We start from the raw sequence: 27,498 nt of genomic DNA on the forward strand, positions 1-27,498 counted from the left end.
TTAAAAAATGAATCTTCTTCATGAAGTTGTAAAATGGTATTATTAAGGATAATTATCTCTTAAGATTTTAGTTTTATTATCTCCTCCACTCAAGAAACCAATTCAATAAACATATTATATCTATAATAGAGTTTATTGTTATTAATGATGATGTATTATATGATAGTTATGTGTTTTTCAATGCCGGTTTTATTATATACTATACATTTTTTATAAGTTACGTAATATACTACTAAAAAGAATATATTAAAATAATATTTAATTTTCAAACGAAGGGTTATCGATCAGGTAAGTTATCGAACATTTAATTAATAGAATTGTATTATTAAAAAAAAAATATTGTAAAAAAAATTGTTTCCAATTTTTACCACAAAATATCGCGTTTATCATACCACGTTACCCACTGTGGTGCCACCAGGCGGCAAAACGTTAAACAACTGTGGTAAGCAATAGTTGGAATGGGGTATACAACAAAAACAAGATGAAAAAATATACCTAAACCGAATTCACATAAATAACAAATTTACACAACAAAATAAATCAATTCTTTGCTTTATAACAGTGTATAAATATTTCTCCGCCCATTCTCGTCTCTTTCGTTTCTACCTTCTTTTAAGGACTCACGCCAGAATTATAGATTCCCCATAAGAATTCTCGTCTCTACATGAAGAAAGAAAATAAGAGAATTAGAGGCGTACAATTCAATAGGCTGCAAATTGAATTTTTTAAAATTTTGTTTAATATTTTATTATTCTGAGATTAATTTACTAAATCGAAAATACCTCATTAATATGATACAGGATCTTTTTTAATTTTTTGCACTTCCCTTTAAATCGATTGACCAATCGTGCATCTTTCTTAAAACAATTTTTAACAGTCGTGTTTTTCTTGAGGAATGCAGTTGTATTTGCACAATAATATTGTAAAAGACTGCACAGCTTCGTCTGTATCTCTATCTGTTTACCATAGTAGTCTAGGTTCTCCATCAAATTCAATTCTAGGTGCTTGATTGTGATTTTATGATCAATTATAAGTGAATCCACGGAATCAACTAACTCATTTTGAATAGCAATGCCTTCATCATACAATTCATGAAATTCACCCGATGCTAGTAATTCTTCGATATTTACCGTTTTCACTTCCTTCAGTATCGCCATACATTCATTTAGCAGTATCCGGATCTGAATAAATTAATTGGAAATTGATGAAACAGATAGACAGAGTAATTAATCATCAACCTACTCGAGACAAACAATTAATTTTTATTAACATTTTCTGGAAGTCTGGAAAACTCTCTCTGTTCCTCTGATACATCTCATCAATCATATGCAAGTATTTGCATCCATCTACAAGCAGTATGTCCAGCAGTGACTCTTGTTTCTCCTAGTTCGGGGATTGCAAAGAAAATTAATTTAAGAATTAATTTACGTTGCAATATAATCGCGTAATCTAAATTTTATTCGAGATCGAAAAGATCAGCGGGCGTTATAGGAACAAATATTTCTTACCATTGTGTCTTTGTATGCCAATTTGATTATTTTAGTTTAACACATTCTGCCTTACTTACTTAATCACTCAAACGATTCTACGACAACAACACTTTACGACAAAAAAAGCGGAATTTAAACCATTATTATATTTATCAAAGGAAGAATATGAAATAATCGTTGCTTTGCAAATGAGTTTTTCGAACGGAATAATTTTGGTCTCATACCAAAAGTAGGCGAATTTTGTAAAGAAATCGCGATCAATTGTCGAGCGATTTCGAAGATAGTTGATCGTTGACTAAACTTTGTGTTTATAAATCTGCGCATTGAGGTGACCCGACAGGACAGTGGAAAGCTGGACAATGGTATTCTAATAGATCTTTGATTGCTTATAAACATTAACGGACATTTTTCCCAAGTTTCTTAACTTTGTGAACACCTCAATGTTTCTAGGAACTATAATTTGAGCATTCGTGCATGAGAGCGGTCTTTTCTATAACGATTGAACAATACAAGTTTTTGTAAATTCAGCAATTTAAACAACGTATTTCATCGAAATTACTTAAAGATGTTGGTCCTAATTTAAAAACGTTAATTACCAAGTCTTCGCTTTCACTTTCGAAACTATTACTTCTAAACTGTCAATATAACAAATAAGGCTTCGTTTTCAAAAAAGATCAGGTTGAATAAATACTATTATTGAATACGAATGAAGTAGCGCGGCTGTTCATAACATGCTAATTCTACTTACATCATACTACAAATCACGCGTACTTAATACATTTTCGAACACAATTTTCTCGAAAACGAAACGTTGTCCTGTCGGTTGTATTATGATTGTCGGTACACCCTGTACATGTAAAACTTCAGAGAATGATTTTTAGTATTGGGACTGGATCTAAAAACTTTAAGACTTCTCGAAAATGTTATATAAAATAATTTATTCGAAACAATTTTAAACTTAAAACATTAAGTTCACAATTAATGTGGAAGTAGCAAAAATAATTTTTTAATACACTTGCGATTGTAAAATAGCTTTCTGCAATAACATACAAAAAGTTTCGCTGACTTCACGACATAAAATGTCTGCAGATTTATCTCCTAATGCAGCTTGAGCAGAATTAACTCTACCAAGTTGTAACAATAAACCTGTAGTATCTTCAGCTAATGGTGGGAAAGCTAAACATATTCGTGTTAAAGCTGGTAATACAGGCATAAATAAAATTACACGATCTTTAGCAGATAATACTCCTAAAAGTGTTACCATAGTATTAATTGCTAAACGAGAAACGCTTAAAGCCTTTGGTAAAGCATACTGAATTGCAAGATGCGATGCCAAATCTACGGCAAATATTTGCTTCTCTGATTCCGGCTGAGATAACAATTCAGGAATCCAATCGAGACATATGTGCATAGATGGAATACCCGTAACTGTGATGGGTAACAATTCTCTCGGATAACCCTACGGAAAGGAAAATGATGTTAATTCTAAAGTATTCATATAAATTGATCTCCAATTTCTATATCTAATACATATATCATGTTATAAGAAAATTTGTTACATGAAAGCATTTGTCACTTGTAGAAACGTCCCTTACACGAGAGTCTACTGTTTACTTAATAATATAACTTAGTTCATCACAAAAAAAAACATTGAATATCTCGGTTTATTTCTTTGTTCACAATCTAGTACAAATCTGAAAAAGTTTTCTGATATGCGACTCATATTCCATAATGTGTCAGATTTTTTTCAAAATTTTAAGAAGTAACTGGAGAAAGATAGACATAAAGTGTACATTCTAATCTACCTTGCAACCACATTTAAAGGGCAGGCTACAAAATTGAAACTTGCCAGAAAATGTTTTCCTTAGAAAACTTTTTAGTAGAAACAGACTAGACCTTTTCATAATACAATGTGACAATTACACGATAATATTTCAATAAAATTAACATACTTGGAAATGAACTAATTTGGCCAATGATGGATCTGCTATAAACACTTGATGCAAGTATGAACATATAATACTTTGAATTTCTCTTAGGGACCACATTTGTCCAGGAGTTTCTCTATCTTCTTTTGTTTCTAAACATGCTTCTAATAATATTTGAACTGCTGCACTTTCTTGTCCTGCTACTAAAGCTGTCCTTAAATCTTCTCTTTCAGCATCACTCGATAATTGACCAATTTTTTCAGTCAATGGTTTATCCTGTATATGTCTAGACAACTGTGATCGAGAAGCAGCTAATGCAGCTTGTAAAATTCTAAAAAATAATTTTACTACATATTAATATCTTCTTGTACCCTTAAGAATTTTTAAATTTATTAGAGAAGTTACCTTATGATAATAGATAAAATTGGAGCACATCTAAAAACCCTTGTATCACATCTTAGTACTTGTAAGGGATCTAAGACAATATTTTCCTGCGTTAAAAATACGTTTTTTATAATAGAATTTTCTATTAACAATGCGTTTATGGATAACACCCACAAGCATCTTGGAAGAACTGTATTTAACCTAAGCCACACTTGTTTATATAACTCTAAAAAATTAAATTAATATCTGCATTAGAAAAGCAAAATATTAACAGTATCTTAAAGAAATTATCAATAGTCTTGTTCAAAACAATATATATAGCGCACCAAGTAAAATATTAAAATCTGTTTTCACATGTTATAAAAGAGGCATCAACTTTATTTTTGTTTTGAAAAGTAAATAAAGTAAATAATGCAAACAGTCTCATCTTTTAGTGCCCAACAAAATTTTTGGAACAATTTCTGCAGGGAAAAGAAACCATCCAATAGTGCTTCTATTGAAACTTAAATAACAATAGATTCATGCTTATGATTAAGAGTTAATATAATCTACAAGGAAATCTTACCTTGAATATATCTAGGAACTCCTTGATTTAAGATAGCCTTGAAATAATAAATTATAACTTCAGCATGAGGCCAGATATCAATTGGTTTCGATGACCTTAATTGTCTTAGCAATCTCCCTGTTCTTGAAGGGCATGTTTGTATGTGTGAAAATGTTTCGATAATCATAATATCAGTAATCTTTACATTCTCATAGTTTATAACCGTTGAGTCTATATTAATCATCTCATTATCGAGCCAATCATCTACTAATGAAAGGTGAGGGAAATGAGTTGCCAATAGTCTAAGAAGAGGAGAAAAAAGACCGGCATAATTCATTTGATCCCTTTGAACCAACTGAAGTAGGTATTTTATTGGTAACTCGGATAGAAATTCAGTTGAATAGGATTTAACTTTTCTATCCTGTGAGATGAATGTATGCATATTAGACAATCTGACATCTTCATATAACAATAAATAATACAGTAGTAACAACTGTGATGTAAGAGAAGGTTTTGGAATTTCAAAATCTGTATCTAGCTCACACTGAGGAGCAGTAAAACCTTTCTTAAAATCAAAGTTTGCTCCAAAAACACTGTTTTGGAATACTCTTCTAATTTCGTCTTCAGTAATTGGTTTGTTTGTGTGTTCTGATGTTTTATTGTTGGTTAATACAATGGAATTGACATATACTTCAACCAAAGCAGGAAGAACTGGATGCAGTGGTGGCACACTATTACAAATCTGTTTATAAATCCAATTTTTTATTGGAACTCTGTGTTTTGCAAATGCTCGTGATTTCAATAATTGATGAATACAATGTACAGGCAAAAATCCTGGAATATTTGCATTTAAATTAGCTGTTACTGGTACTTTCACTGCATGTGCAGTAACAACTTGCTCTGTAAATATTTCTTGCATAAAAATTTGTTTCATCCTAGTCAAATTATTTGGTCTAATCGGTATCTTCATTCCTAGAGTTGCACATACAAGTTCACAAATAGCAGACAGTTGATTGCTATGAAAATGTATAGCCATCAAAAGTAACATTTCTCCAAAGCTTGCTGTCACACCACTAGCACTTTCAAAATAAGCTTCTTCACGAACAAGCCACTGCACCCATTCTATACTACGCTTTTCAAGATTGTGATGTCCTATTAATGATGAACATGCAATCAGCATACAGAGACCTAAAGAAACAAATCTTACACCAGCAGGAGATGGAGGGGGATGAGATGTTAACAACTGAACAATCATTGCTACCTCATCATCTTGAAATTTAATACCTCCAATACCTCTTAATGCACAATAGAGACGTAATAATGCACTGGCTTGTACGACTTGACTTTCTGCTAATTGACCTGCATTTTGGGATATAATTACTTGTAATCGTATAAGAAGTTCCTCTCTTAATGTTTGCAGTGCTGTATGAGATTCCCATTTACGTTTTTGTCCATTTCTGATAAACATTGCAATCCATGTTCTTACTTGTTGATCACTACCAAGCAATAATCCTGATACAAATGCAACTATATCACTTTCTGAGTCATCACTGTTTATATTTTCATGTTCTAGACTTAACGTAATTGCTAAAGCAGGCATTCTACATAGTTCCACACACTTTGCTCTTATTGCTAAAGCTTGACTAGGGTTCATTTTACATAACAGTGTCAAAGCCATTGTTCTAATTCGGCCCAATGTTGATTCCTCTTGTCTTTCTCCATTGGCAATTAAATGTGCACATACTTCATTAAAGCTATCAGGAATATTTGCAACTATCCAACAAATTATTTCTGGACCATGTTTAACATGTAATAATGTTTCCGTAATGTCTAAAGTAGATAACAGGGTTGGCAACTCTGCAAGTGCAATACAAATTACATAGCTAATTTCTTCCATATACACTGCATTATCAAATAAATCAGACTGCTTAATTTGAAATTCTTGATTCTTCTGTAACTCTTGTACTTGAGAGGCTATATATAACAATTCACTTAGAACGAGTCTTATACGCCTTGTAGACTCACTGCGTTCAAACTCCAAAGCAAGACCACTTTGTAGTGATTGAGCAAGTACGCTATCTCTCTGCAAACTACCTAATTTTTGCCTGAAAACATAATTAATATAGTATACAATAGACGTTCAAGTCTAAATAAATAATAGTAAAACTAACCTCAGCTGCTGCTCTTTGCGAACATCAGTTTCTAATGCATGAAAGTCTATCGAAAGCAGTGCAATTATCGAATTGACTGATTCAATACCAGACAAAATTGTCAGAACTTGTTTTCTTTCTTCCACACAGTCTCTTGTTATGTCTAAAGGCGATATTAGACTCATACGAACCAGACATGGTAAAATTGGTCGAATTTCTTTATGAGAACACATTGATAACTCGTATATGTCCACATTCTGAATTGCAGTAAAAATTCGTGGTGTCACAGACGTACTTGCTTGCATGATTGTTAATTCCTTTTTCACAAATGTTTCAAACCACTTATACACTCTGTAATTAATTTAACATCAGTTTGTACAAAATTTGATATATTTTAAACTATCTTATTGCTATTTCTACATAAAAATAATATTTTTATTATTTGCACAAGTTAAATAAAAATTGTATGCCTCAAAAAATACATACATATCCTTAAACACTATGTACAATACTAATGAAACAGTGTGAAGCAGGCTAAAACGTTACATTACTTCAAATCACACGTTTTATAAATATTTTGTGGAACTCGATACAATTTAACCACTACATATAAACATCATAGACAACTTGGCCAAATGCTAAATCCCGGTATTTTTAAAAAACTAACCTCCAGTCAGGACTTACAGGCCATAACAACTTTCAGAACTTCTTCCTCCTTTTTTAACCAATGTCAAAACGCAAAAGAAAGAGAAAAGACCTAGAAGTGGGGAATATCGCGTCGCATTGCTCTTAGCGGTTCCTTCCTTTATAGTGAGAAAAGTGGGAGAAACTTCTAAAATTTCTTACTCAATTTTACTGAGCATCCAATCCGCAGTGGATTTTGTTCCATCAGTAAATCGTGGGAATAAGACATAACTAACACACATTTATAGGTGTTTCATACTATTTTTCCTGGTACTATTACTGCGTACCTTCAGGCCACAGCTTGATCCGTTAACGAGAATCGACGTAGAAGTTTTTTTTATGTTGATTGGCTAATGATTCACTGCTAAGACAGTGTTTATGCGGATTGGATGCGTAGTAAAATGGTGGGGATGTACGCGCTAGCTTAGAGAGTAAGAAAAGCGTACAGGGGTGGTCCCATTACTGTACCTGAGTTCACACGCAAAATATAGAGCGTAAAACTTATGTGTCAAATATTACAAATACTAGAGTTAATATTAAAAATTGTATTAGAAATATAATAAATTATACGTTACTCAATAATCTTTATTGTTTTATTATGCTATATAGTTAGTTCATTTTAAATATTTAATTCAGAAATGAATATTTATGAAATTGTCTAAATGTACGTCAAATGCCACGTTGTATCAAATACATACACCATTGAGCTGTTCACAACACAGCTGTAACGTGTTTCCAGCAGAAGGATACTATAAAAAATAATTCTGCAATAATTGTTTAAAATGGATTATAGAAATTATATTATATTTTTAGGATTAATCTTAAGCTTAAATTACGTTTGCTGCCAATATAGAACGAAAAACGTGAGTACTTCTGAAATTTTCAGCAGCTGTCATATACGTTTAAGCTTTCATTTTATATGTTTTATTTAAAAAAATATGCAATAGAATTGAATGATTAGTTTCTATTGGTAATTGTAAGTAACATTTTATCTCGTTTGCTCTTATTTGATGTTAAAACAGTTTCATTTATTTAACCTAAAATTATTAGTAGTACCTTCGGGTTTATTCAAACTTTACTTATTCATTTTAGACTCAAGGCTCTTCTTTGTCAGATCGTGTACAACAATTAACAGAATTGGCTCTGACAAGACCTGTAATCAAATTTAATGGTGCAAAATTTAAAGAATATGTGCGCACTACACCAAGAAACTATTCTGTTATAGTCATGTTTACTGCTATGGCACCACAAAGGCAATGCCAAATATGCAGGTAAATATAGCTTTATTTCTTATCTAGGTTCACCTCGTTATAAATAATATGTGGTGTTTATGTTATATTTATATATTACATGCGTTTTTTAGACATGCAAATGATGAATTCGTCATAGTGGCAAATTCATTCAGATACTTGCAGTCCCACTCAAAACGATTATTCTTTGCTTCTGTAGATTTTGATGAAGGGTCAGATGTTTTCCAAATGGTATTTAAAGCATTGTGTAATTATTAATAAGAAGAATGATATACCTTGATTTGATTTAAATTATTTTATGTAGATGAGATTAAGTACTGCACCAGTGTATATGCATTTTCCACCAAAAGGTAAGCCAAAGCCAGCAGATACTTTGGACATCCAAAGAATAGGATTTGGAGCAGAAGCCATTGCAAAATGGATATCGGAACGCACTGATATACAGGTGGGTACACATGTGCATCAGTAAAAAGTCAATTTATATAAAACATTTCTTAACGCATTGCAGATTAGAGTATTTAGACCTCCAAATTATTCTGGTACAGTAGCAATAATAATGTTACTAGTACTTATTGGAGGATTCCTTTATGTGAGACGTAATAACTTAGATTTCATTTATAATAAAACAATATGGGGACTTGGTGCAATGGTAATACAGCATTTTATTGATTTGATAACTTATGTAATGATTTATTTAAAAATAATATTGTCTACAGTTCTTCACCCTTACAATGACATCTGGACAAATGTGGAATCACATTAGAGCACCTCCATTTATACATAAGTCGGCTAGTGGAAATGTGGCCTACATTCATGCTTCGTCTCAAGGGCAATTTATATTAGAGACATACATAGTGATGGTTTTGAGTATCCTTTAACTTATGATAGTTGATGTTTAACATAATAGTATTATTTAAAATAGTATTTTTCTTAATAAAGTTTAATTAGATGGTGCTGTAGTATTAGGTATGATTTTAATAACTGAAGCTGCATCTCGTAAAGGTGATGTAAAGAAACGGCGAATATTTGCTGCTATAGGCGCCGGATTAGTCGTCATTTTCTTCAGCCTCTTATTATCCATATTTAGGAATAAAGCACAGGGCTATCCTTACAGGTACAGTAATTTAAAACGTTTTCCAAATATTAATAAATTATTATTGCCAAAGTGGAGTATATTAATATTTTCACAGCACTGAAAGATGAATATATTAATATACTCCATTCCTCGTATGTTCCGAACAATCTATATTATTCAATGTATCTCAGTGAAGAATAATTGATATGTTGCAGTTTGCTATTCAAGTAAGAGGTTTAAGAGTAGGAAGTAATCATTTGTATATATTGCAAAGGAAACTTTCAACTTGCCCATCAATATTAAACACTAAGCTGCAAACAAAAGGATTTGAGGATAATACTTGAACTCCCGTCATTGTTAAAAGTGTTGTACCATAATCACGATTTAAATTTGTTTGTACGTACTGTAAAATAAATTAATATTTAAAATCACTATTTCTTAATACTATTTAGGATGTTAATATGCGTGTACATTCCTGAAATAAAAGTTATATATAATTTAGTCTAATTATAGTTAATATTCTTTATCAATGTTTATTGGTTTTGAATACCATAATACCATTATAATATGACAGTTTTCAATTCAAGAAAATTTTCATAATAATAATGTCGAATACTTAGAAGATATAAGGTAATAGAATTTTTCTAGATTTTGGATAATTCTGAAATTTTTGTATGTACCACTTATGTGTTAATACTGCAGTAGATATCTAAAAAATAAAAATACAGATATTTAACATGCATATTTTATATATTACTAGTACTATTACAAAATTTCAATACCTGGTTTGTTATGACCCATGCTGTAACATAATGAAATGTCAAACTTTGCCAAAATACCACAGAAATGAATACATAGATAACGATTTCCGTAATTTGTAAAGCACCTGATACGTATTCAAAAAGTCCACCATGTGGTATCTTATATGCTGTGGAATTGATTTTATCAGTCTTGTCTTTCCGTAGACCACTAAGAATACAATTTGCTCTAAATTGAGCATACGATGACAACATGATAATAAATCCACATATTATGTGAGTATAACTTATATTTTTCCAAGAAAAATTGCTTTCTGAACCTATAAACAATAATTTAAAAATATATTAGTGCAACTAAATTTATTTTAATAACTATGAACCATTTAATTGCAAGCAAATATTCATTTACCTTCAACGAATCCTTCAGATTCACCTATAATACATACTAAAGTTCCAAAATAATGATAAAATCCTATGATGTAATGAGATATATTCATCATTTGATCACTGAAGATGTTTATGTAATGTGTTTCATAAAATCTTTTCCAGCAATGAATAGTGAAAACCAAAGCAACTACAAATGTATTTTCTGGAGATACTAAAAAGTATAAATTCAAAAATGAAATCTAAAATATAAATGTTAAACTTTTAACAACTTTCATACATTGAACTTACCTAATGATTGTCTATTTCTTCCTAAACATATATTTAATAACCATATAACGCTTTCGGGTATATTACCATTATACAAATATTTATAAAATATCAGATATAATACATAACTTGAAGTAGATGTAGCAAACACATAAAAATGTTTGAACCACCTGAAACATTTTTATTATTATTAACACTATTAAATTAATGTTTTTTACAACCTTTTTACTTACCTTTTAGGTACTTCTGTCTTTACTACAAGTTTCTGATAAGTATTATCAGAAAATTTACCATAACGGTATGAACGTGTAATTAAAACAGGTAAATAAGATTCTACATAGGTAATTAATAAGCCAACTATACCAGTGAATAATGTAGCATAAAAAAATATCATAGATATTAAATTGACATACATTTTATATAGAGCTAGGCTTCAAACATAAGTAGATAAATTAAATCTTATTATAATTTTTTTTTAAAGTTGTGTGTATCACTCTCATAGAAATCAGGTTACTGTAACAATTAAAAAGATGTATAATTAAATAATATTTATTGAGACTACAGTAGTGTCTCTTTAAATGTCACAGATCGCAATTAAAAGTGTATTTCAAGTGTAGACAAGGGGTACATAGACATTTGGGGTACACGAAATTACGTGAAAAGGTAGCGGCCATTTTAGTGTTTACATTATTATGAATTCATTGTGATGCTAGAATAAAAATTATGAGTTAACGTCCTTATTTCTAATTTTTTATACACGAAAATTTTTTTAATATACTGGTTGCATTCTTCCAAATAAAATGATACCAAATACTACCATATTTATTCATTATAGGTATAAGTAACATACTTTATTTACGAAAAAAACATTTAAAAATCCGATTTTTAACTATACAGGGTGGGGCAATAACTACTGCCACCTCAAATATCGTCAAAACTATAAGTTTCACAGAAATATTTGCTGAAACAAAATTGCACAGTACGAAGGGGGCCATCCGGTGACGATAATAGTTTTTTAAAAAGAGTTCAACGACCTATTACACAAGGTCATTGAAGGTAACAGAAAGTAGAGAAAGACGATAATATTTACGGATTTGGTAAAAAATAAAAAACACGTTTATAGTAGTTGTTCGAAATGATGACCATTACTATCAATGCAACATTGGATTCTTTTTACGATTGATTGACTTGTAAGTCTTACAGCGTCAGAACTTATTGACGCACAGACTGCAATAATTTTTTTTTCAATGAACTTGTGTAATAAGTCGTTAAATTTGTTTTAAGATCCTCTATCATGATACGGAAGCAAAAACAGACCGATCCATTTAAAAAAATGAAGGTGACCTTTAAATGTCCGAAGTACCTCCACCTGCAAAAAAACTATTATCGCCACCGGATGGCCCCCTTCGTACTGTGCAATTTTGTTTCAGCAAATATTTCTGTGAAACTTATAGTTTCGAAGATATTTGAGGTGGCAATAGTTATTGCCCCACCCTGTATATGAAATATTAAAGGTAACGCCAAAGCAAATATGTGTATCGCTGGAAAGAAAATATCGGTAAAGTTATGCTATTCGGTCCTGCATTTGTCTGACATTCAGGGTGAAGATACCTCAATTTACTGACATTCAAAAAAGAGATGTTTTGAATCACTGACATTTAGAAGGAACAAAGATTTGACAGAAATTGCGAAAAAGCAGTTTACAGTATTTTTTTTATCAATAATGCTACATAACAAAAAAATTAATGTAGAATATAATTTTGCACTTATCTAAATAATATACGCATAATATTAATGTAGCTTTTCAATCTACAATTATTATTAATATTTATAACAATGTATTTTTTTATACGGTTCAAGCGATTCAATTGTCTTCTGAGCATTCAAATCAAAGGAGCTGCGACACGTGTCGCAGCACACATGTTCATCGATCTGTTGGACCTCATTAATGCATAGTGAGAAAATCGATAAATTATAAGGTCGTAAAAATAACACTACGACATTCACTGTAGAGCAAAATTGTGACATTCAGAGAGACATTACTGTACTTGTTTGATATTTTACATATGTATATTATTTAATATAATTATGGCCCACCGAAACATTGATACCTAAATATCTCATCCAATAGTTATGTTACAAAAAATATTATACACGGAATTTGATTGGTATCAGAAAACAAATACTATGAAAAAATTGCTTTTTTTAAAATCACCTTTTTCGAGGTCATCGATGTAGACTCGAATATAACTACATCTTTTCATTGCATTGTATAGATGGTATTAAAGTATATTCAGTCATTTTTTGATTTTAACCATAAAAACGAAACGTGCAATTAGAGTCTGTCGGCATTCCAAGCTTTAAAGATGAATGCAATAACTAGCAGTACTACAAGATGCAATACAAAACTATGCACCCTGTATATTACATTACTTGTTATGTACTTTCATATAGACTGTGGAAGTTTATGTAGTTATATGTAGCGTTCTAATTAGCTTTAGAAGCCATTTAAAAGCTTTTGTAATTAAAGACACTATTGTAATATTTATACTCGATATTACTATTTGACACTTATATAATAATAAAAGTTTTTTCCTTGCCTTCTTCTGCGTTGTAAAAATTACTATAAATCGAAATAAAACTTCTTTTAAAGGTCGATCTAAATTATCCGATTATAGCATAAACGTAGACGAAACGGTTCAGTTCCAAGCAAACACTGTTCTAAGTTACTTGGTATGAGTATTTATGTATCTGCAGACGAAGCAGTTCAGTTCATTACACTTTTGTAGTAATCTATTACGTAAATTTATATTATCAGTTCAAGTTCGTACATTTACGAAATCTACAATCCTTGTAAGCTTTGTTTGTTACGTTACGCACATACGAAGGCCGGTATTCTTTGAAACAGTGTGGAGCTGGACTGAACGTCGGATACGTGCAATATCGAATAAAATGTATTTAGTTTCGGCAAAGATCTTGCATAGAATAAAAGTGTACCAAGCAATATGCAAAACGAAACATTAATAGAATTGTGTGAAATTATAGCTTTATACCTTATCTTTTATACTTAGTGGATTCTGCATTTGTGCCGTAAATACATGATATAAATCAAGCTCAATTCGAATTATTTTCCAAAAGCTCAAATGTATTCATTTATCTTTGTAATTTCAATTTAGATTAGTCAGATCATCTACAAGTTAAACTTTTATCTTCGTTATCTCTATAACTTTATAATGTCACGTCTCAAACGAATTTTGCTTTTCCCTTACAATAAAATACTTTATTGGTGTATTTAAATAGAAGGTCGCTAATAGCCTTGCAGCTAATTGGACGTAAAACCTCTAAGAAAAAAAAAAAAAGAAAATACTTTATTGAAACTCGAAAGGTATTTTTTTCCTGACGAACTATCGGGCGAAGCATTACATGTAAAAAAATGGTATAAATGCAAATTTGTCTACTTTAGTCTGCTAAATTGCAATATGTATTTGCATAAACTTCCATAGTCTACTAATATTTAGTAATTTTAGAAAATAATATTAAAAACAATATACACATTCGTAACTTATAAAGTTTATTCGTTTCATGGATAATTCATAGTACAAAATTAAGTCGTAATAATTATATCATTTTTATCACATAATAAATGGACGGACTTTGTTAATCTAGATTGTACGACTTGATTTTAACATCGTCGTAACAATTATAATTTTTAAATTACTTTTATTTTATCAATTCTAGCCAGTTGGTAAAGCTAGCGATAATGTCGGCATTATTGCACTTCGCAAATATGTATATATTTTTATATATATATAATAAATATATATAACTTAATACGAGATTATCAATACTATTTGCTGAAAATACATTTGTCAATTATTACATTGAATTAACTAAATATTATACCTATCAAGTCCCAGTTGAATCTAAAGAAGAATAACAAAGACTGTTAGAGTAATTTGTTTTTGAGTAATGTACATTATACATCTATGTATAAGAAATACATTAGAATAAAATGCATTATAACTTAGTGCCCATTCCCATGCAATCAAGCATAAAATTTAAAAATCTATTCTTAATTTACACCTTATATAAAATATGAATCCTGAAATAACAAGAACTATACAAGGCCAAATCATCTGTGCTGCTGAATGTAAAGAATGTAATATAGAGGTAATTAAGTATTTAACTGACAAACTATTTACTGAAATTAATTGAGAATATAGAGGAAAGTAGTAACAGAGAATATACAATGAGTACAAGTTACTATGTAATTTTCAGTTTATCTTGCACGGAGAAATAAAATTTTGTACTACTTATAAATGAAGAATTGATAAACGTTATTAAAAATACTATATTACGTTGGTATTGTAAACTTATCTTGGACACGAACTTCAATTCTAAAAATTAAGTAATCATTATGCAAAAAGTCTGTTAAATCTCGTATTCGTACATATTCCGTATAACCAAAACTTCGTTTGTTCAATTCGCAGACTGGTTTTCTAAATGCTTCTAAATCTGGCCTGGATGATGTTATTTCTCGAATGTCTTTTTCATAATCGTGTGGATGGACTAAAATAAAGTACATTATACCATTAAATGGCCAATCTAAACCATCATCATTTTCTGACTTCATTATATGTAGAAGTAATGAGAGAAATTCTGAATCTTTTGAAGATATATTAATTCTGGCACAAATCTTATATCCATTAGGACTAGTATAAAAACCAGGACTGTAAAACATTTTTAAAGGATCATTTATCATACTTTCAAGCTTATCCTGAAAAGAATGCAATCTCCAAATATATACACCATTACAACTACGTAAAAACATTTCTTCTTGATTAAATCTCAAAGAGGTTTGTAAAGTGGTAAGTTGAGTCTTTTGGTTAGATACGGTAATAGAAAGTTCTCTGTTTTGTTGCTCCAGTGTTACTATTCTTTCATATAGATTCCTAAAAAGAAGAATATTTGATAGAATTATTTTATGAAAATGTTTTGTTTGTAAATTAAATATTATTTTTACTTTAATAACTGCTGCCACTCCATTGGTGGTTCATTATTAACCAATGATGTTGCACTTTTAGGTGGTGGATCCCATAATTTTGACTCAGCAGTTAATGCATTCACATGATTTTGCGCTAGAGACGATTGTGGTAACGTTTTTAAAATCATCTACAAAATATGTAGGCAATCAACTTTCTTACACACACACATTTTAAATAATCATATCAAAAAGAATAATAACTAACAGTTAAATGAAGACTAATATTTGTTTCTAAATGTGTATGTAAATCATCTTCGGTGTGAAAAATTTCTACGCAGCCAACGTTTTTAAAATGACAATAAATATTTTGTGAATCTGGAAGACTTCTTTTATATATACATTGATTGATATGAGCTTCCATATCCACTGGAGATAGCTTAATTTTACAACCAAACTGTTGATAAAGACAAGGTGTGCGTTGTTGTGATATTTCTCTGCTCGTATATAAATCTCTGAACAAATCACTTTCAGACTTTAATGGCTGACTATCAACTGGACAACAAGCACCTTCCTTTCTATAAATAAAAATTATTTAATAAACACAGGGGAAAAAACAATATTTCATTCTATGCTCATTAACTTTACAGAAGTGAATATAACTTACTGAAGCCAAGTGTATATACATTGCGAACAGAATTTATGACCACAAGATGTTAAAACTGGATCGCGTAGCCAGGTTAAACAAATAGGACACTCAAATCTAGGCTCAAGATATTCTTTCAGACCATCACCACACTGCATGTAATAGTCGAATTACCAGTCAAAATGTAAAATAATAAATGTGTTAACACAAAATGTAAAGCAAAGCCTTAGAAAATATATTATAAATGCAATTCAAGAAAATCCATTTCAGTAAAAAATAAAATTCAGTAGAAGTACGATGTACGATAACATTTACGATTATAAATTAAAAATGTAAATTGGTACGTACGAGAATGCTTTCTTCTATACCAATAGTACATTCTTTAACATTACTAGATTTGGCCATTATCTGCGAAATATACAATATATGTACATGTAGACAGGAATTAATTAAAACCTGATGGCATTATATTAAATATGCAGATGTGCAAAAATATATCACAAAGAAAGTGTTTTCGCGCATACATAATGTTAATAATATTTTCGTATTTACAAGATTTCTAACTTACTTGAGATTATGACTTCCAAATCTCATATGGAAACAAAACTATTCCGTAAATTAATATCCACTCGTTTTACATATTGATTATTCAATAAAAAAATGCAGAAATTATGAAATGAACACTTTCCTATATTAAACGTAAACTGTTTTATAATGTAGTTTCAGGAATAACACTTCAAAAAATGTTTGAACTGAACCATCTTTCCATTCATTCATTTAAATTATATATTAAGTATGTATATGTATGTCATACGGTGACTCATCATAAATTGTATATAGCAATGAGTCCTATTTTTCTTTACTCTGATTGGCTGACGATTCACTGTTGAAACAGGATCCACTGGGGATCGTCAGCCAATCAGACTAAAATAAAAGCTCTATATTGACCTTCGCTAATGGATCTACTATTTTTCGTTAATAACTCGTAAACTAAGCTGCAGATTGCATTTTAGCTAAGGAAGAAGTTACTCCAAATGAGCTCAGGAATCTTTCATTTTCCGAAGTCACAATAATTGCGATACATCCTGTATATGTCATACATTTAAGCATTTGTTTTAAAGTCGCACAACAGATGGCATCATTAATTGAACATAGAAAATGACTGAATAGAGTGATTGTCTATAATACATAAGGAAGTCCCTAAAGTTACTTGAAATCAGGAAATGACGGGTTACTGAGATTATTTGAAGTAACGCTTTCCTTACACAAATGCAATTCACGGCTTCAGAGAAAATTTTTAAAAAGGAAAAAGTTACTTCAAATGACCTCGTGAACCCATTATTTCTCGATTACAAGTGACTTTTGGGATACCTTGTACATACTTACTATGCATATCTCTCCATATTTTCTACTAATTTAATAGATATTTTCTACTAATTTAATGTTAAGAATAAGGAACAGTAATATAATAATACGTTGGTATACTATTAACGCATATCTATCTAGGATTTAATTTAATTTAATAATTTTTCTGAAATTTTTATCATTAATTGCATGTCTACGGAGGCACGGATTAATAACATAAAATATACCTTAACGAAATCGGTAAATATATGTAATATGTGAATAATCTTTACGTAACATTGACCTCACTGTCGTGAACTTGCTCGTAAGGCTCTCTTTTGTCACAGGACAGTCCTAGACTGAACGGCGGACATGTAAGACCTATGTCACAGCCAGTAGCGACGTTTACTCTTTTTTAAAATCACACAAAATAATTTGTATCTTTCTGTCACCAACCCCCTACGTTCTACTCTTTGCATTTTTTTTTTAAATCTTTGTTATACAATTCGGTCTTCAAGTCCGTCCGTCCACGTGTCAGAATTTTGACACATTTCAAATTTCAACGGGTATAATCATTCTTATATACGTGTCGTTTTACTTTGACTGCGTAAACAATTGCGCTTATTAGTCAGATCGAAACAACTGTCTTTGAAGATACAAATCTTAAAAATCACCGCGTAAGAACAATAGGCATCATTGACAACCTATAAGAAACTGTAACCTCCTGGACTATTTGAAAATTCATGTGCCCTCAAGTATGTATTTCTTCTTTTCGCGGAATCTACAAATGATTGCACGTGCTATCATCGTCAGATGATGCTCAAGATTATTTCCTTCGATCATAATTTCAATGTTTCTCAAACAGTTAAAGATGTTTCTGTAGAGAGATTTTATTCGAATGTATCTCAACATAGAAATATATAAAACACCCGTAAGAGAAACATTGTATCGCATAAAATGTATTCAATTCATTTATAGAGTTAGAACATTTTCAAATTCCACCACTTTCATCTACTTGGAAGACATTCTCACGTGTTCGTCGTCGCTTCACGGGAAGATATTTGCGGCTGGATTTCACGAAATTTGATATGGATGTAGACTCAAACAATAATAGCAAAGACATCGACGTATGCGAAACGAACACACAGCGTTTGATAGCCGAGAGCGGCGGGCGATGTATGAGTACGCAAGCGATGCAATCGCTCTATGACTTTCGACAGAACAATCTTCTTTGCGATGCTGTTCTAAGATTAGAAGATGGAGGTGTTTTTCCCATACACAGAGCGATTTTGTCAGCCTGCAGTCCCTACTTCAGGTCTTAACGCTTTGCACAGTATCGTGTCCGTCCGAATAAATTTTCAACAATTTTTTCTTCACCTTTTTCCTTTAGGATTTTCTGAATGAGTAACATCTGAGTTCTCGCCAGTAAACGACTTTACGTTCACAGGACATTATTTACAACTACGTTACATTCCCGCGAAAAGACTGATGTTCTTCTGCCTGGCGTGAACAGCAACATGATGAATCTTCTGTTGGAATACGCATATCTACGGTCGATCAACGTGAACAAGGAGAATGTGTGTCAATTACTGGTTACCGCAGATTATTTGAACATTCTTGGCGTTCTCGAACTCTGCAGCGAGTTTCTTAAACAAAATCTAGCGCCGGAGAACTGTATTTCCGTCATGAGATTCGCTCGGGAACATTTCTGTAAAGGATTGGAGAGCAGCGCGTACCGTTACGTTATGAGACACTTTGTACAGGTCATTGACGCTTTTCTGTTTCTCCTTGTGTTTTACGGCATTCGGGTCCAGCGTTAACGTTTTTAAGTGCGCGCGAGAAAGTGAACAAATAAAATGACAGTTTCATTGAACTCAGGTAGCTTCGCGAAGCGAGGAAATCCTGAATTTACCGATCGAAGAGTTAACGACGTTGATAGGCGCTGACGAATTAAATGTGAAAAATGAAGACACCGTTTGGGAGTTGGTGTTGAAATGGATCGATCACGATCCACAATACCGAAAGGGCTATATAGCGGATCTGATGAAGAATATTCGCCTCGGTCTATTGGATACACAGTTCTTTCTCGAGAACGTGAAAGATCATCCATACGTTACCGGAAACGATGCTTGCCGGCCCATCATCATCGAGACATTGAAATTTATATACGATCTCGAAATCATCACGCAAAAAGACAGGGAAGTGCCCACGCCGAAAATCGCGAGGCCACGGGTGCCTCACGAGATATTGTTTGCCATAGGTGGATGGAGCGGCAGGACTGCTACAAATTTTATAGAGACCTACGACACGAGGGCCGATCGATGGGTCAAGGTGCATACTCCCATTATTTTTACTCGTATCTAATACCAAGAAATCCCATAGTTTAATGTATTTATTAATGTTTGAAAGGTGGAAGAAGTGGATCCCAGCGGCACTCGGTCGTACCATGGAATAGCGGTAGTCGGCTTTAATATCTATGTGATCGGTGGTTTCGACGGGACCAATTATTTTAATAGTTGTCGTTGCTTTAACGCTGCGACCAAAGTATGGAGAGAAGTCGCTCCGATGAACGCCAGAAGGTTTACTATACGTATACTCTCATTCATAAGTATTCGTACGGTTAGCAAACAAGTGACGAATTAATACTGCCGTAATATAGTTTTATTTTATTTTCATAAATTTAATGTTAACTTCTCTCCGAATTTGTTCTAATCCTCCGTCGACAACCTAGCTCGATAAGGTTTAGTCGATGTTTTTATTATTAAATATTTTCGAAACAAGAGATACTTGACATCGTGGATATTGTACGTAAAAAAGCTTATATATTCAAGATATTGACTGTTTAGATCGTTTAATGCACACTTCTGAATGTCGTCAACATAAAATGGATTTTAATATATATTTCTCGGCAATTACCATACTATCTCAATAATATAAGTCCAGAGACTACTTTAATAAAAGAAACTGTGCGTTTTGAATATTCTTATAAATATTTTATATTTTTACAATTCTAACAAATCAATGTTGACAACATTATTTCGTTTTCAGTCATATTTTTCGAAAATAATGCCTTATCATTTATCAATAAGGACTAAACACTGTAAAATTTCCTCAATTTAAAAGTCTCGAAATAGTTATACCTCTTAAAAGATCGACCAATTTCGTTGCAATTTTCCAAAAGACAATAACTTGATAACTAAAGCATTATGAATTTTTATAGAATATCGAATTTTTCTCGGATTTTATTTAAAATTTTTATTTATATTGCAAAACGGTTTGAATATTTCACTTGAGCCTGGCTCGTATATCTAATTAGAGATTTCAACAAGCATCTCAGAATTTTTTCAGATCTTTTCACACATTATTAACAATAAAATGACAAATCGAGGAATGAAAGACGCAGATTGCCGGCGGAGAGTTAACTGTCGTCACAGTTAATTTTCAAGGTTTTTATATTCGATTCCAATTTTTAATTTTATTTAACTCCCAATTCGGAATTGTACCATTGTGACTGTCAAGTGATTTCAAATTGCACAAAAGACTACAAATATTCAACTGAAATTACAGGTATTTATATGAAATATACCTACCAGAATAATTATTGAAACAAGAGATAAAGCAATTTCTTGCACAATTCTCGTAAAAATCGTAAATATATGTCTAATCGTCCGAATACTTTTGCAGGATAGGGCGTAACAGAGTGTAGAATAAGTTAATGTATTAAACTAACAAAAAGACTCCCCTAATTTTAGATGTTACGTTAGCGTTGCTGTTCATAACGATCTCATTTATGCGATGGGAGGATACGACGGGTATTATCGCCAAAATACCGCAGAGAGATATAATTACAAGACTAATCAATGGTCTTTAATAGCACCTATGAATTGCCATAGATCAGATGCGAGCGCAACAACTTTAAACGGTATGTTTTCTCATCCATTTTCTTTTTCATCAATTGTAATATATATCGCATTAAATGTAATAATAACATCAATTTCTTTATATTTATATAGTTGTTTACGTTTGTATACATGTTTTAATAAGAAATAAAATTATTCTTGAATTCTCTCTACAAAATATATTATATTTCACACAACGTAATACAGTACAATATTTCATTCATGCAATTGTGACATGTTTGTCATTCTTATTTTGCAATATAGGTAAAATTTACATTACCGGTGGCTTCAACGGCAGTGAGTGTTTAAATTCTGCTGAAGTGTACGATCCACAGTGCAATCAATGGACGCTGATAGCTTCGATGAGATCACGCAGAAGCGGAGTTTCCTGTATTTCTTATCATAACTGTGTATACGTACTCGGTATAAATTCAAATACCTATATTTGGCGAATGGCCAAGTGATTAGTAGACTACGGGTTTTTATACAAACTAAAAATTGTCAAAGTTAATTGTAAGAAACATCGTGTTAATAATTGTAATAAGTAAGCAAACAATTATGTAAGAATATATCTCTAATGTCCTTCTAAAGAAGAATTTTCTTCCGATGTCTTCATAGTTTTGTTGTTGACTTGTACATTTCTGCGACATATCCATAAAATCCGCAGTCTAGTGACTAGTATTAATCAAGATAATGTTATATACTTTAATGAGTACTTTCCACAGGAGGTTTTAATGGAATATCTAGAATGTCCAGTGGAGAGAAATACAACACGGCCACGAATATCTGGACCTCGATACCAGATATGTATCACCCCCGCAGTAATTTTGCGATCGAAGTGATCGACGACATGATATTTGCGATAGGAGGATACAACAGCGTTACAACTATCTATCACGTCGAATGTTACGATGGAAAAACGAACGAATGGTAAAATTGATTTCTGGTTACTGAATTAACGGCACGCGATATAAGGATTGCGAGAGCTACGCCTCGAAAGACTCACGTCGTACGACTCGCCCATCCGGAGTCAACCCTTTCAGCTTGGAGTACATCAGACATGTTGCTTTATATGTGTGCGTATAGCATTTAAGCAACCATAGGTGAGCCAGATGCACGCCGGGAGACAGGAGGCGTAGCCCTCGCGATCCTTATGTTGCGTGCCGATAATTCCGAATCCTTTGTTAGACACTCATTGAGCACAGTACAATATACGAAAGTATTAAACAATGCATAAAACTTTCCTCTTTTTTTGAGCCTAGAAGATACTTTTTAACTTTTCTTTTTAATTTTTCGCAATACTTTATTTTTTGAAAAACGAGCTATTTTTACGAAATATGCGGATGATGTAGCAATTTGACATTCATATTCAAATTTTCAAGGATAAAGTCTATAAGAGTTCTCAAGTATATATTGCAAATAAAATAAAAACAAAAACAAATTTGTCAGATGAAAATTATGTTCATTACTTACAGTAATGAGTTTATTGTTCGATTATATGTATACGTTCCGCAGGTACGAAGCAACAGACATGAACGTATATCGTTCAGGACTTTCAGCTTGCGTAATCGTTGGGCTACCAAACGTGAACGATTACATTCACAAGCACCGTGAAGGCTTGATGGAAGAAAAACGACAAAAATTATTGGCATTAGAAGTGCCCCGTAATCAGCACCAACATCAACAGGATCAGGCACAACAAAATCGCGAGAATTTAATAGTCGACGAAATCATTCCAGCACCGCCTTCCATGCCACGAAATAATAATGGTTCAAACAATGGAAATCAACAAAACTGAATTTCCGAGGATTGGATGAATTATGAAGGAATAATTAGGAAATTGAACAGTTTTGCAATTCGATGGCAGCTGAAATAGAATGACAATGGATGCTAAAAGAGATTAATCAACCTACGGTCATATGAAAAGCAAATGAAGTGTTCAAAAAATTAAAAGATCTAGTCTATCGTTTCTTTTCGATTCAAGAAACGTACTTTGTTGACTTCAAAGAATTTTATATGTTTTATCAGATAATTCCAAGTAATTTACCAATTTTCAAGGAAGGAGAATAATATTTAAATACCACAAGTCCTCGAATAGTTGAAAAATATTTCTAAGCACCGACTGAAAGTAACAGGAAAAATATTCTGCACCATATATATTATTCAATCAAACACGTAATAACCCGCCCTTTACAAATTAACTTCAGATTTCTAATTTACTCGAATTTGTTAAACTGACCATGTTTTTCTTTTTTTGTACGAAACATGTTTATATTGACAGTTTTTGTGACACATTTTTATACGATCTTTATTGGATTTATGACTTTACATATATGAACGATTTTGAACATAACTTATAATAAAAGGAAAAAAAAACGAAAATTAAATTTTTTTCAAGATGTCCGAGATAACATACAGAAGTATGATAAAATATTTTTCGCAGGACTGCCGGATCAATGCTGACACGTTTCTCCTTCATTGAAGTGATACGGTACGTATAAAACCGGCTTAGTTCAAATACGTTTGTCACATCGCTGGTCATAAACGAATTTGTGTTTATAAGCGAGCCCGACTGGTTTGTGTCAGCCCGCCAAAAACGGGTAAAATTCGGTACTTTAGTAATTGTTTCCAGATGTGACTTTAAACCTTAACAATTTCGGATCCGAACACTGACCATCCAGGATGGGGGTAGGCTCGGAGTTTTACTTTCTCGACAGTCGAACCATCATTTTTACATTCATTGTTCTAAAGGACCAATAGAAAAGCGGCTGCAGCCCCCACTTCAATTAGGAAGGCATCCCTAAGAAATGGGGATTGCTTACGTTTAACATTCGATAATTACTCTATAATCGTCTGTCTAGCAATCAGATTGTAGGGCTTTGCGCTTATAGTAGGGACTCAACGTTTGTAGATACATTACTCTGGAATCGGCTGTCCAGCAACCAGTCGCAAGGGCTCTGCACATATAGTAGAGATGCACCCTCCATATACATACAATATTCTTATTTCTTCCGTCTTCCAGACATCTGTGCAAATGTTCATAAACTAGTTCAACCCTAACCACATCTTACATGCATTATGTTGCCGCAAGGGTGGCGTTATTTATCACGTTGAGTGCCACGCGGTTTTATAACGACTTCCCCGTCAGGCCGCACGCGCTGGTATCGTGGTACAGCAATGCGAAGCGTCAGTCACCGATGACTTACGCGGCCTAGACGGAAAGCTTGGTGTCCGTCACGTGGCTCTCAACGCGTTAATCGTCGCACCATATAGCTGACACTGTAACTTACCGACATAACAACGTTAACTGAACGTTAATTGAACTCAGGTCTGTTTAGACCCAGAGCATAAATATTGTCTTATAAATAATGACTATCTAGTTTCTGATAATTAATTCGCGTTTTCATACATCTCGTTAAGATCTGTAGAAAATCTAGCGTATCTAGGAGTACCCCAAAAAATATATTTAGAAAATTGAATAATGAAATTTTAAATATTATAATTGCCAAAAACATTTGTTTGTTTCTGTTTCTTTTACGATAGCCAAGATCGAGACAAATCTAATGACCTATAATTTTATGACTTTCACGTGAGCTAGAATACGAAAAATTCATTAAAGTAGGGCAATTGATGTAAGTAGTGAAATAACAATGACATGATCCTCTAGGGTTCAAAAAAATTGTTCTTGACCTTGTCGAATAACTGCAAACACACATACAATAAATTGTAAGTGCTGATAGCAATTTTTTTTCTTTCGTTAACTTTAATTATACGTTATAATAAACGGTGGCATTGTACAATGATACAGAAAAGATAAAAATGACTCTATTTTATAATGAAGCTAAGAGGAACTCAATACAGACACCTCAAGTGTACACAGAAAGATACCCTGAGAAAAATTATCCTTCACGCACTATATATCGATGGAGTAGAGATATTGTAACTACAAACATGTGGTATCAGAGTAATGTGAGGTAACAGTGATACACACATAAGTTCCTGCAAGACTTTCCGGCTGCAACGTGTTCTGTTAGCGAGAATGGGAGTAGAAATTGCTTTACTATGATTGACTGACGATTCACTGTTAAGACAGGATCCACTCTGGATTGGATGCGTAGTAAAATTGTGGGAGCGAACATGCCATCTTAGAGATTAAGAAAAGCATGCAGGAGTAGTAGGTTCCATTACGGTATTAAGGATCTAATCTGCATTAGCATTGAATCGTCAATCAATCAGAGTAAAGCAACTCTTGTCTTCTTCTTCGACTATTCAGCATGCTGCAGCTCAGAGAAATGCAGGACTTGGAGGTATGTACTGTAATGCGTGACGGTAGCTGGATCACAATACTGATTGGTCAATGGCTTGGATTTTCCAACGTAGATGACGCCACATGATATTTTCAACATGCTATGTAATAATATTAAAAAATTAAATATTAAATATTACGTTGACCAGAATATTTTATTATAAACAACATATTTTTTCTACATTTTAAAAAATGCAATGTATATTATTATATAGTGACATATAGCTAACAAAGAATTTCATTTATGATTTCCGAAGAATTATATTCTACATTTAAATCAAATGTTATTATTTGTTTGTAGGAAAAATAGAAATAAAAAATGAATTGCTTATATCATAATTTTAAAGTAAGCACATGGATGAATATTTGTATTTTATACATGTGCGTACCAATCAATGTGTGGTAGACAAGATTTTCATAGAATAGGATCTCTTACTCAGTGCACTAGCAAAATGTCGGCCGTCGAAGCTGGTCCAAAACCTATCCGGATATCTCCTCTTATTAAAGTACGTTTATCATCTGTTTCATTTAAATTAAATGAAAAAACAAGCGATAATCAAACATTGACAAAGTAATTTTCAACTATAAAGACAATAAGTCTTTCAGACGTTCTATTGTTATTCGAACGAATATTCGTTTCAATTATTTTGATTGTATTACATAATTTTTATTGGATTCTGACATACTTAACTAATATTCATAAAATGAAGTATAATTTTAAATAATATGTTCTTTTTGTGTTCTGTTAATAGATCTTAAATTATTAATGAATTTCATTGTTTTAACCTTTACTACGGACTGAACATTGAACAGACGCATTCTTAATATTTGACATGAATAATAATTGTAAGTATTATATTTTATGCAGTTGAGTCGATGGAGTCTTCTACTCCTTGGTGTCACTTATGGAGCTTACCATCAAAGACGGTTGAGTAAACGAGAAACACTGCGTCGTGAAAAAGAATTGGCTGAGAAGCCCATGCGAGATGCAAAACTTGCAGAAGAAAGGAGGATTGCTTTAATAGGTAAAATACATATAAACCAACTAATGATTAATTGAAATCACTGTTATGATATTTTAAAGCTATGCATAGCTAAAAGAATTCCCAACTCCTACTATAATATTCCTACATGAAATTATAATCACATATTTTTGTTTCAGCTGAACAAAAAATGTTGGATGATCTCGCCAAAGGAAAGCTATAATATAGATTATAGTAACTTTATCATTAGTATACATGTTTCTTGTTAATAAATTCATAAAGTGAAACTATTATGTGTAAATTTGTATCCAGAAGCTGCTATAGGCATGGTTCATGAACTTCCCATTGTATTATTTATGAAATAAATTAATGTGCAGTGTATTATTTAAAAACTAACTTTTCTATATTCGCATTCATACTTT

The 27,498-nt window shown here is 32.0% G+C and overlaps 7 protein-coding genes across 12 annotated transcripts; 3 read left to right on the forward strand and 4 right to left on the reverse strand.

The window, feature by feature from the left end:
• Positions 1 to 557: 557 nt before the first annotated feature.
• LOC144468005 (uncharacterized) lies at positions 558 to 1,315 on the reverse strand. Its single transcript, XM_078177085.1, has 3 exons — positions 1,243 to 1,315; positions 783 to 1,181; positions 558 to 660 (listed from the first exon to the last, which is right to left on the reverse strand). Exons 1-3 carry the CDS (start codon positions 1,312 to 1,314, stop codon positions 613 to 615), a joined length of 519 nt encoding a protein of 172 aa, XP_078033211.1. The 5' UTR covers position 1,315; the 3' UTR covers positions 558 to 612.
• Positions 1,316 to 2,411: 1,096 nt separating this feature from the next.
• Positions 2,412 to 7,249, reverse strand: Ints2 (integrator complex subunit 2). Of its 3 annotated transcripts, none has more exons than XM_078176774.1 (6): positions 7,164 to 7,249; positions 6,518 to 6,847; positions 4,368 to 6,451; positions 3,824 to 4,028; positions 3,443 to 3,749; positions 2,412 to 2,949 (listed from the first exon to the last, which is right to left on the reverse strand). In XM_078176774.1, the coding sequence occupies exons 2-6, from the start codon at positions 6,799 to 6,801 to the stop codon at positions 2,497 to 2,499; spliced, it is 3,333 nt and encodes a 1,110-aa protein (XP_078032900.1). In that variant the 5' UTR covers positions 6,802 to 6,847; positions 7,164 to 7,249; the 3' UTR covers positions 2,412 to 2,496. The 3 variants fall into 3 exon arrangements, with proteins under 3 accessions (XP_078032900.1, XP_078032901.1, XP_078032899.1); XM_078176775.1 differs by having other exon boundaries at positions 7,181 to 7,201; XM_078176773.1 differs by lacking the exon at positions 7,164 to 7,249 and adding an exon at positions 6,983 to 7,157.
• Positions 7,250 to 7,863: 614 nt separating this feature from the next.
• Ostgamma (oligosaccharide transferase gamma subunit) lies at positions 7,864 to 9,936 on the forward strand. Of its 2 annotated transcripts, none has more exons than XM_078197291.1 (8): positions 7,864 to 8,043; positions 8,273 to 8,451; positions 8,544 to 8,661; positions 8,735 to 8,875; positions 8,939 to 9,079; positions 9,147 to 9,297; positions 9,379 to 9,544; positions 9,697 to 9,936. In XM_078197291.1, the coding sequence occupies exons 1-8, from the start codon at positions 7,963 to 7,965 to the stop codon at positions 9,704 to 9,706; spliced, it is 987 nt and encodes a 328-aa protein (XP_078053417.1). In that variant the 5' UTR covers positions 7,864 to 7,962; the 3' UTR covers positions 9,707 to 9,936. The 2 variants fall into 2 exon arrangements, with proteins under 2 accessions (XP_078053417.1, XP_078053416.1); XM_078197290.1 differs by having other exon boundaries at positions 9,721 to 9,936.
• LOC144478918 (polyprenal reductase) lies at positions 9,563 to 14,318 on the reverse strand. 3 transcript variants are annotated; one of them, XM_078197294.1, is made up of 7 exons: positions 13,518 to 14,318; positions 11,151 to 11,430; positions 10,939 to 11,087; positions 10,673 to 10,861; positions 10,392 to 10,583; positions 10,288 to 10,307; positions 9,563 to 10,214 (listed from the first exon to the last, which is right to left on the reverse strand). In XM_078197294.1, exons 2-7 carry the CDS (start codon positions 11,330 to 11,332, stop codon positions 10,122 to 10,124), a joined length of 825 nt encoding a protein of 274 aa, XP_078053420.1. In that variant the 5' UTR covers positions 11,333 to 11,430; positions 13,518 to 14,318; the 3' UTR covers positions 9,563 to 10,121. The 3 variants fall into 3 exon arrangements, with proteins under 3 accessions (XP_078053420.1, XP_078053418.1, XP_078053419.1); XM_078197292.1 differs by having other exon boundaries at positions 10,288 to 10,583; XM_078197293.1 differs by lacking the exon at positions 13,518 to 14,318 and adding an exon at positions 13,133 to 13,507 and having other exon boundaries at positions 10,288 to 10,583.
• Positions 14,319 to 14,465: 147 nt separating this feature from the next.
• On the reverse strand, positions 14,466 to 17,345 carry LOC144478916 (TNF receptor-associated factor 6). Its single transcript, XM_078197289.1, has 6 exons — positions 17,113 to 17,345; positions 16,893 to 16,952; positions 16,566 to 16,696; positions 16,167 to 16,476; positions 15,941 to 16,089; positions 14,466 to 15,869 (listed from the first exon to the last, which is right to left on the reverse strand). The coding sequence occupies exons 2-6, from the start codon at positions 16,947 to 16,949 to the stop codon at positions 15,272 to 15,274; spliced, it is 1,245 nt and encodes a 414-aa protein (XP_078053415.1). The 5' UTR covers positions 16,950 to 16,952; positions 17,113 to 17,345; the 3' UTR covers positions 14,466 to 15,271.
• Positions 17,346 to 18,976: 1,631 nt separating this feature from the next.
• On the forward strand, positions 18,977 to 23,585 carry Klhl10 (kelch-like protein 10). The gene is made up of 8 exons (XM_078197651.1): positions 18,977 to 19,203; positions 19,336 to 19,651; positions 19,767 to 20,219; positions 20,298 to 20,467; positions 21,641 to 21,810; positions 22,052 to 22,210; positions 22,513 to 22,717; positions 23,303 to 23,585. Exons 1-8 carry the CDS (start codon positions 18,977 to 18,979, stop codon positions 23,583 to 23,585), a joined length of 1,983 nt encoding a protein of 660 aa, XP_078053777.1.
• Positions 23,586 to 26,470: 2,885 nt separating this feature from the next.
• Atpsyne (ATP synthase, subunit E) lies at positions 26,471 to 27,363 on the forward strand. Its single transcript, XM_078197325.1, has 3 exons — positions 26,471 to 26,599; positions 26,962 to 27,118; positions 27,256 to 27,363. Exons 1-3 carry the CDS (start codon positions 26,489 to 26,491, stop codon positions 27,297 to 27,299), a joined length of 312 nt encoding a protein of 103 aa, XP_078053451.1. The 5' UTR covers positions 26,471 to 26,488; the 3' UTR covers positions 27,300 to 27,363.
• Positions 27,364 to 27,498: the final 135 nt, after the last annotated feature.

Source organism: Augochlora pura, chromosome 3 (assembly GCF_028453695.1).
Source record: "Augochlora pura isolate Apur16 chromosome 3, APUR_v2.2.1, whole genome shotgun sequence".
Lineage (NCBI taxonomy): Eukaryota > Metazoa > Arthropoda > Insecta > Hymenoptera > Halictidae > Augochlora > Augochlora pura.